Here is a 9,479-nt window from a genome sequence, read left to right on the forward strand (position 1 = left end):
GCTGGGTTTCAGTCCGGCTGGTTTCTGGCGGTTTGTTTACCTTCTTATTTGCAACATAGTATATAGTTGCTTAGACTTGCAGCTGAGAGGCTGGCAAGTGAGGCAGCGAACGTTGGAGTCCGCAGCAAGCAAGCCTCGTGCTCGCTTCAGTGCCTGGCTGCCGGCCGCCATCTTGGCTGACAGTTAATTTGCATATACTCATTGATTAGCCAACGAAAAGGGTAGCGGCCGTACACCAATTACCATGTTTCTCTTTTATTAGTGTAGATTAGCTAATTACAATGGTAAGATGTCTCTCTCAAGTGTGAAGGGCAGTTTTGCAAGATACTGCATTCTTGATGTACAGGTTGCTGTTGTTTTTCTTTTAACCCTTTAAATACATCAGCCCACAGCCTTCTGGCTTCATTTTTTTCTTGAGAAATCTTCAATTTCATTCTTTAGAGGGTGCAGCCTTGGGTACGCATAGTCACCTGGGCAAGGTTTTAATAGGCCTTTCTCCGAATATTTTGTTAAACCCATCTGCCTTAATTGGCATCACACTCATGTTAGCTCCAATTGCCAGTTGACTGCTGTTTTTGATGGTGCCCTGGGGCACAAATGGCTCTGCAGTCTGATCCAATTAGAGTTGGTTGGGCCCTTTTGGAGAGGTAGTATTTGAGGCTAGTCTTTGAGGCTTGTTATGACCGTAGGGAGGGCTTTTCTTGCCTCTCTCCCTGGTTGTCAGTTAATTTGGCTTGTTGCCTCCTAATTGCTTACCACTAAATGCCACTGTTTTTGAGAGCACCCTGCCTTGAACTTTCCTCTTCCAAATCAGTTCCTTTGGGAAGAGCTTCAGAGCTCTTGATTCTTCTGGGCTGCCTCTACTCTGGGAAAAAATGTGAGTCACTCTTCTGGAGCTGGGAGTGGGAATCATGGCCTGCCTCTCTAGGATTGCTATGCCAACTTTATGAGTAGAGCTCAATAATTACGGAAGCCACTAGGCTTCTTGGGTTGGCACTTCTGGCACAGAAACTTTACCCTATAAGCAAGCCAGCAAGAGGTACTCAGAATCCCAGTATTCTTGGCCAGCTGTACCTGGGGTAGAGCCTCCATCCTATGAGTGGGAACTGGTTGAGAAAAGGGAGTCCTGACCTCTTGGCTGCATATACTTGGAGTTTAGCCTTTGCAACACAAAGCTAGAGGGGCCTGAGAAATACTGGCAGCCTGCCCCTCCCTTAAAGATACCATATCCTTGTTAGGGGAGGGGGAGCATTGTCTTCTTGGCTATACCCACTCAGAGTGGAGCTATGGCAGCACTGAGCTATGTGTGTGGTTGGGGAGGGAGAGGGGAGATGTAGGAAGAGAATAGGTTGTGGCATAAATGCCACAAACTTAAAGTTCTTACAGAGATTTGGGTTTTCTTGAATGTTCCATTTGTTGTATGCCTTTAGGACCACATGAACTTTAAATGGTTATTTTAAAAAAAGAATTTTTTTCACCTGTTACGGCAGTTATGGAGGGGAGCCGGTCACAGGTCTTCATGTAGCCATTCCAGAAGTCTATTTATTAACATTGTAGTTTGTCTCACCAAAAATAGTTTAAAACAATGAAAGTTTATTCATATCCCTTAGGATATTTAAAATAAAACTTTTATAACCTCAAAACCCAAAATACTATGAATTTAGAAAAGAATAAAAATTCTCAACACATTTTTAAAGCTTGATTATAACTGCTATTTTTGTTTGTCTGCAAATCAGTGTTTGCTCTTTATTTTTCTTTCACATCAAGGACTGTATTTTAATACACAACTGTACTAAGCCATAATGCCCAGAAACACAAGTTACCATCAGATAAGAGCAACGCTTTTCACTCACTGTCATCCAATGCACTCCGCAATATTAGAGAGTAATAACCAAGCAAGCCCATCTGTTCACTTTTTCTCCTTTAAATACTAAAGGTTGGCTATCTTTTTAAAATTCTGAAACACAAATTAAGTTTTCTTTTACAGATAATGAGGACTTTTAAATACATTACTTTATGTCACTTACTACTGGTTTTATAAAAGCCATAGGTGTTGGGTATTGTGCATATGTGTACAATTTTTTTGATAACTCAAGTGATCAGAGAATTTTAACCTAAAAACGTCCATTCAAGTGAAACTTTTATTTGCCTTCACCATTATCATTATACTGCTAAGAAAGGGATTACACAAATTATAAAGGAAAATAATTTCATGTTCTTGGATTTCCAAGTGAAAAGTTGTGCTAGTAATTTTAGACACCCTGTTTTTTACTTCAATGGCAGAAATATTTTTAGCACACATAACAGGTGTAACAATTAGTAAACATTTGAATTATTTTACAAAAATTCAAAACTTCTGTAATTTAGAATTTGACAGTTCAAACTATGCAGCAGTTCAAAGTGAAGTTTATATTTGTATTATAAACAAGTATAAATAGTGGCAACTAATTCTATCCTAATCCCAAAACCCAATTTAAAGAATCTAAGCAGAACTGATTAAATGTAAACGGCAATGAAAGAACAGATGACGACTGTCAGCAATATTTTACAAGGAAATTTCTTCCAGGGTTTAGAGGTTGGGCTAGTGTTCAATGATTTCTAAGTCCCTTCTAATTCTAAAACTCTATTGTTTTCCTAGCAGTTCTATTAAGAAACAATTATTTCTTCACACCATTAATTATAGCTAGATTATGTCACACACAGGTGGTTATTTTAGTGTGTTGCTATATGCTAAAGTAAATGTTACCTTTCAGAATATGCTGCAGTTCACAAGCCCTCTCCCAATTTGTTTCAGATTGAAATCTTGTCCCTGTTTTAGAATGAGTTTCACTATGTTTGAACAGGACCTATTTTAGCCTAAATGTTATCCTTTTCTTGGCAATGTTATAAATAATAGACAAAATGAATTTTTAAAACATTCAACAAATGTTACATCTCAAATTCAGAAATAAGCACCTGTACCTCAAAATCCCTATGTTAAACTATGACATATTATTTATATGCAAACAGTTGGTATACATGTTTCTTGCTCACTTCTCTCCAAGCATGGATTTATGTCTGTCATGAAAAGAAAATAGTTCCAGGTTAAGTCATAATGCTAAGATGTTTAGTAATTATCATCATCACTTTTACAATTCAATGTTGGATTCTTCATTCTGGACACACACACATGCCTGCACATACACACGCATATGCCCATGTGTACACACACACACACACACAATTTTCTTTTATGTAGACAACAATTTATATAAAAACAAAATATTTATCCACATATCCTCCAAGAATTGCTAGAGAGATGAAATGGAGACTTTACAACTGGAAAATGTTGTGATTCATTAGAATTAGTTCTAAATATTATCAGACTAAATAGCTTCAAGTAATCTTCGAATCAAAATGTTCTGTTTTTGAAATACTGGTTCATCAAAGATCAAATCTCCATGAATCAAAGTACTATCTATTGGCAGCCTTGCAGTGAATTACACTGAAAAATAGGTCTACAAAAACACTTTGAACATCATTTTTAATACTGTCTTAAAAGGTCTGTTATTCTTCAACTATCTCAGTGTACTTTGAAATTTAAAATAATTACAGTTGAAACTGTTACTTTAAATCTAAGTAGGTACATGCTATGGCAGTATTTCTTTACTCAGAACATATTTCATTTCAAATATATGCAAAATTTATCACAAAGTCAGAATACAATTCACAGTTTGAACAGAAACCTCAGTGTTTAAATCTCAACATTCAGGAAAATAAACACTACATATTAAGTTGCTTTTGAATATAAATCATTTAAGTGAGATATAATTTCTAATTTGTGGTAAAAGTGAAGAAATCATTTTTTATGTGAAGCCTTGACCAAAATCAATTAGTTAAGTTCAAGATTACCTACCATATTATGGCCCGGCCAGTGTGGTACAGTGGTTGAGCATTGACCCATGAACCCAGGTCATGGTTCGATTCCCCGTCAGGGCACATGCCAGGGTTGTGAGCTTGAAGCGTGCAGGAGGCAGGCAACTGATTCTCTCTCATCGATGTTTCTATCTCTCTATCCCTCTCTCTTCCTCTCTCTGAAATCAATAAAAACATATTTTTAAAAAATTACCATATTACAGTACAAATCAAACTCTACTGACATGGATCAGACCCATTTTTATTACTTCACTGATAACAAGGCTTACTGTTTGTTAAAGAGTGTGTCTTTCACTGGAGATACACTTTTAATTTTATAATGCTAGACAATAGGGCAAAAGAGGGGCCCACTTTTAAAAAATCCATTCTTCACTTTCTGATGTTAAGATATCCGATCTTTTTTTAATGTATTGACTTGTCAATTTATCTTTGACAAATGATTAAGATAAATGAAACTTCTAACTTTACAAATAAGAATGTGTGAATAAGATTACAGTATATACAGTCAAACCTCGTTTCTCAACCATCTCCCATCTCAGAACAATTTGGTTCTCGACCAAGTCATTCACAGAAAACAATGTCTCAGTTGTCGACCAAAACTTCAGTTTTCGACCAATAACTCTTTCATGCTGAGGTATCAGCATAACAAAAAGCTTCCCAAAGGCAACAAGCAAAGGAGAGAATGCTTTTGTTGCTGGCAATTAGCACAATTTTAATACAAAAAGAGGCCATTAAGAGTGCTAATGTAGCTAAGAGTGTGAAAGTGCTCACAAAACAGCAATCACAGGCAATTGAATAGGTAGGAAAACTGTTGCTGATTGAATAAAGGAAAAGAAGTTAGCTGGTGATAGCATTCTGGAGACAGTGATGTATGAAAAATTCCTTTAAGGCTAATAGGGGTGGTTCCATAAATTTTAGAAAAGAAGTGTTTATTTATAAATTAATCTGTACATCAGCCATGTACGTACTGTATATAAGAAAGGTTGAAACAGGGAATCATTTGGGGGTCTGGGATGGATTAATTCAATTTACATTAATTCTAATGGGAAAAACTGATTCTGTTTTCAAACAAATCACTTCTCGAACAGCCTTCTGGATAGAATTAAGTTAGAGAAACGAGGTTCCACTATATTCTGAGAAGTTATGTCCTATGAGCTAAGCCATACTTCTGATTTAAAATATAACTAAGTTCTCTCAATAAACTAAGTTAATTTTAAATTTTCAACTTAAATCATCTTTACTGTACTGTTCTCATTCTCTTTCCTTTTCATTTTTACATTATTTCTATAAATGCTCAAATTAAAAAACAAAAACCCTCAGTCTTAAAACCAACTTATATTGGAGTTCTGAGGTTAGTTTATAACTTTCAAAATATTTGTTAAAATGTATAAACCCCGAAATTACAAACAAAAGAATTAACAATTTTATAGTATATATCTAATTTATTTAAAAAAATATTCTGAATTGTTTTTATACAAGTAATCAAGTGCTATTTTTTTCAAATGAAACTCCTTTATAGACTAGAAGAGGGTATGTGGTATTGCCCCATTAAAAACCAATACAAATTTCACTCTTTCTATACTGGTACTTCAACTATTTCAAAGTAATTTTCTGGGAGAAACACAAAACCTCGCTCCGGTACGTCTTTCTCTTTCTGGAAGTGTATGGCCTCCTTTAATTTTTCAAGCTGTCGTTCTTGTCTTCTGCATCGTTGCTGTGCAGTCTTGAGCTTCTTTCTGAGTTTTTCGACTTGCAGTTCTAGCTCTTGAATCCTTTTTCTCTGGTGCATTGTATCCTCCACAGTATAGTTGTGATCACAGAAAACTGAGAGATTATCAGGGGTCTGAAGAGGAGGCATTAGTAATCCAATAGCAGCATCAACCTGGGAAATGGGAGGTTTTAAAGGAGGTGGGGAAGGCTGTTCCTGTGGCTCCAGATCTTCCTTCTAAAACAATAATGCAAAATATGTTTGAATTTAATAACTAGAAGTAACAGTTTAAAAGAATTTACCTGTGGAATTTAAGAATATTACACCTTTTTAAAAAATGAAGTCTGGTAAAAAAAATTCCAAAATGAGGAAATAGTTTGTTTTAATTATATTTTTCTACCTGAAGTAGAAATGAGATGCAAGAAAGAGAATGACTAATCAAATTTAATGAATTACTGAGTATTAAAAACCGAAGGGGAAAATACTTTGAAATTGAACTGTCATTGATTAAAAAAAAATAATAACTGATCAATATAAAAAGTGGAGGTACAGAGTAATCTTAAAATAAATTACAAAACTTGATTGAGTTTCTTAGTGTGAGGATATTTAACTTTGATAAACAAAACTGATCAATATACAAAGTGGAGGAGGTACAGCGTAATCTTAAAATAAATTACAAAGCTTGACTGAGTTTCTTAGTGTGAGGATATTTAACTTTGATAAACTATATTTTGTATTTTTTAAAAGTATATTACTGTTAACAGTGATTATTTATAAGGAATAGGTTCCAGGTAACATTTATTTTCTTAAGACTACTCTGAATTTTCCAAATTTTCCACAATAAATACATTAATTTTTAAAATGGGGGAGGGGGAAGCCAGTATTTTAAAACACACATTACCTTGTCACGTGGTTCAGTACAAAGAAATATTGTGGGTACAGCATTCTCTTTCAGTAACTTGTTGTTGCACTCCCTCTTAAAGCAATCTGGAGTAAAGTGTTCCGAACAAATACTGCTATACTTGGTGGGTTTAAAGTTTTTTCTTCTGATAGCTGCCTCCCATTCTTTACAAAGATTGGGTCGAGTAAGAGGAAACCTAAGAAAATGATATAATTCAGTTCTCTGACTTCATTAGGAAAGAAACATCTTACACTGTCAACACACTAAGGAGTATTTCATTAAAACACTAGTTCTGCTTTTTTTTTGTTATTAGTTGTGCCTTTATTCACCTTAGTTCATTAAAAATATACTTTTAAATATCCGATAAAGTGACCACTCACTAATGTGGGCTATAAGTCACCCCTCCCAACATGGTATTTTTGTTTAAAGCAGTATTTCTTATAGAAATCTTACTGATCACACAATAGTTCTAAGAATGTCAGATATTAGTAATAAGACAAGCTAATTAAGAAATTACAGAACGTAAAAATATACGGATTAAAAGTTAGCCCTGCCTAGCTGGTTTGGCTCAGTGGATAGAGCATCGGCCTGAGGACTGAAGGGTCAAGGGCACATGCCCGGGGTTGTGGGCTTGATCCCCAATAGGGGGCGTGCAGGAGCCAGACGATCAATGATTCTCTCTCATCATTGATGTTTCTCTCTCTCCCCTCTCCCTTCCTCTCTGAAATCAATAAAAATATATTATTTTTTAAAAAAGTTAGCCATGTTGATGGATGCATGCAGTGGGAAGGGTAGCTGAAGAAAAGTTCGAGGTGGAGGGCCCAAATGTGTAATATCTGTCCCCCCCACACCATTATAGTAAATAACTTTCACTAACAGATACAGGTATTCCATACACATCTAAATACACAAGGATAAATCGTGTAGCTCTCTAATCTCTCACTTATTATTGTTTACTTTTTATATTGAAGACACTGAAAATTTCAAGTAAAATACATTCTATAGGATGAATTTGTATTAATTATTTTACCAGTGATTTTCTGTTCACTGTAAAGCAAAATTGCATGTTTATATCTACAGGCTGAGAAAAAGAAGATTCTAGTTCTTAGAAACAGTCTGACAAATATGAATTAATCAAATTATATTAAATCACTATAATAAAGAAACAAAAGGTTATTTATTTTGATTTACCTCTTAACCTATTCAATGTCAATTAGGCCCAGATAAAGGGACGTAGGAAGAGTTTAAACTTATTGTGATTTTATTTTTCCAGTTTCTCTTCCACGTAAGGAATGCCAGCGCCTCACTCTACTGACATGAAGATCTAATGAACCCTTACGACAGTCCCTTTGTCCAACAGAGCATTCCCACGGGGAAAAGGATTCCTGGAAGACCCCTGCTAGAATGGCTTCTACAAGTACAAACATGGTCGCAATCACCGGCAAACTTCAACGCCAAGGATTACAAGTGCTCAGGTTGTTTGTGAGGTTCGCTCAAGAGCTTTCCCAAAAATCTGTTCTTTTAGATAAAGGATGAGAGGCAGGTTACTCCTTTGGATTCAATGAACTGTTAACAGCCAGCAGAAACTCGGTATTTCTGACGTGTGACCACCATCCTTCACCAGCTCCCAGAGCCCAGGACGGGTTTTCTGTATTTTTAGATTCCTTCTGCTGTCTCATTAGAATGGGGAAGCAGAGAGCTGAACAAACGTAGTCGCCGTTTCCTGACCGATGCCTACACGGGAGAGGTTGTCAATTCATCCGCTTTTGGAAATCCCAATAAATCAAGGGTGATAATTAGGACATCCTGAACTGAATCCTAAAGTGTTAGTGTTCTATTCCCTTCTCAGAAGAGGGGAACATCAGCACTCAAGATCTCTCTATGTACTTGTATGGTCCCTCTCATACCAGATCAAAAACATAAAAATGCATCCACATCTGCTGTTCAACATAAATGACCCCCACCAAAAAAAAAAAAAATATTTAACATGTTGCTCGTGTAATCATTGAGCTATGAAAAATTCACATAACTTACCACCGGCTTTAGTTTCTCAGCTATCAACCTTTACAGTCAGGAATTTTTGCAAAAACGTTCTAATGTGAATGTAATAAAATCTGAAAATACTGTACTGAGTCTGGCTGAAATAAAATGCCATCGCGTCACACTTTGCAGATATTTGAGTATCAGTAGGTCATTTCCACTTTGCGGTTTTATTTTCAAGGGAACGTTTTTCTTCCAGGACCCTGACTGCAGCACCTTTTGGGTAAAACAGTCCTGCGCGATGCGGGGCAGGTTCTCCTCCCAGGGCTCCCCGGGCACCTGCAGGAGCTCACGCTGACCTTTACCGGGTCGCGGTCCGCAGGATTGTGGTCCATGTGACCCCTGCAGCAGTGACACTTAGAGGCCCTTCGAGGTGGCTCCTAGAAACTGCAACCCACCCATCCTCCCTGAAATCCTGGCCAAAAACCAATCCTCAAGGATGCTGGCCTCCCATCCACAAAACAGAGTGACTGTGTTTTACAGGTCCCTTTTTTCTTTTTCTTTTTTCTTACAGAGAGGAAGGGAGCGGGAAGGGATAGAGAGTTAGAAACATCGATGAGAGAGAAACATCAATCAGCTGCCTCCTGCACGCCCCCCACTGGGGATGTGCCCGCAACCAAGGTTCATGCCCTTGACCGGAATCGAACCCGAGACCCTTCAGTCCGCAGGCCGACGCTCCATCCACTGAGCCAAACCGGTTAGGGCTACAGGTCCCTTGTTTAAATTTCAAATTTACTTCTAAAGAGTAATTCATTACCACCCGGCTTCTCCATGACCCGGTGGGGAAAGCCAGCACTTCCTCTCGGCCTCGCGGCCAGCGGGGACCGAACACTCCAACTCCAGGGGGCGAGTGAGCCTCGCTCAGGGGCCGAATTTCAGGCGCGAGGAACGGTCGCCGATAGCGGCGGCGACGCG

General features: G+C 37.4%; 1 protein-coding gene and 1 long non-coding RNA gene across 2 annotated transcripts in view; both read right to left on the bottom strand.

The window, feature by feature from the left end:
- Positions 1-2,125: 2,125 nt before the first annotated feature.
- LOC106725450 lies at positions 2,126-3,935 on the bottom strand. The gene is made up of 2 exons (XR_001361341.1): positions 3,896-3,935; positions 2,126-3,057 (listed from the first exon to the last, which is right to left on the bottom strand). It is a non-coding gene; the product is annotated as an uncharacterized LOC106725450 (long non-coding RNA).
- Positions 3,936-4,135: 200 nt separating this feature from the next.
- Positions 4,136-9,479, bottom strand: part of THAP1 (THAP domain containing, apoptosis associated protein 1) — a 5,831-nt gene continuing 487 nt past the window's right edge. The window contains exons 2-3 of the mRNA XM_005856488.2: positions 6,525-6,720; positions 4,136-5,860 (exon numbers count right to left, since the gene is read on the bottom strand). Of these exons, the coding sequence (XP_005856550.1) occupies positions 5,492-5,860; positions 6,525-6,720 (565 nt within the window). The 3' untranslated portion in view covers positions 4,136-5,491. The remainder of the gene's footprint in view (positions 5,861-6,524; positions 6,721-9,479) is intronic.

This window comes from Myotis brandtii, unplaced genomic scaffold (assembly GCF_000412655.1).
Source record: "Myotis brandtii unplaced genomic scaffold, ASM41265v1 scaffold103, whole genome shotgun sequence".
NCBI lineage: Eukaryota > Metazoa > Chordata > Mammalia > Chiroptera > Vespertilionidae > Myotis > Myotis brandtii.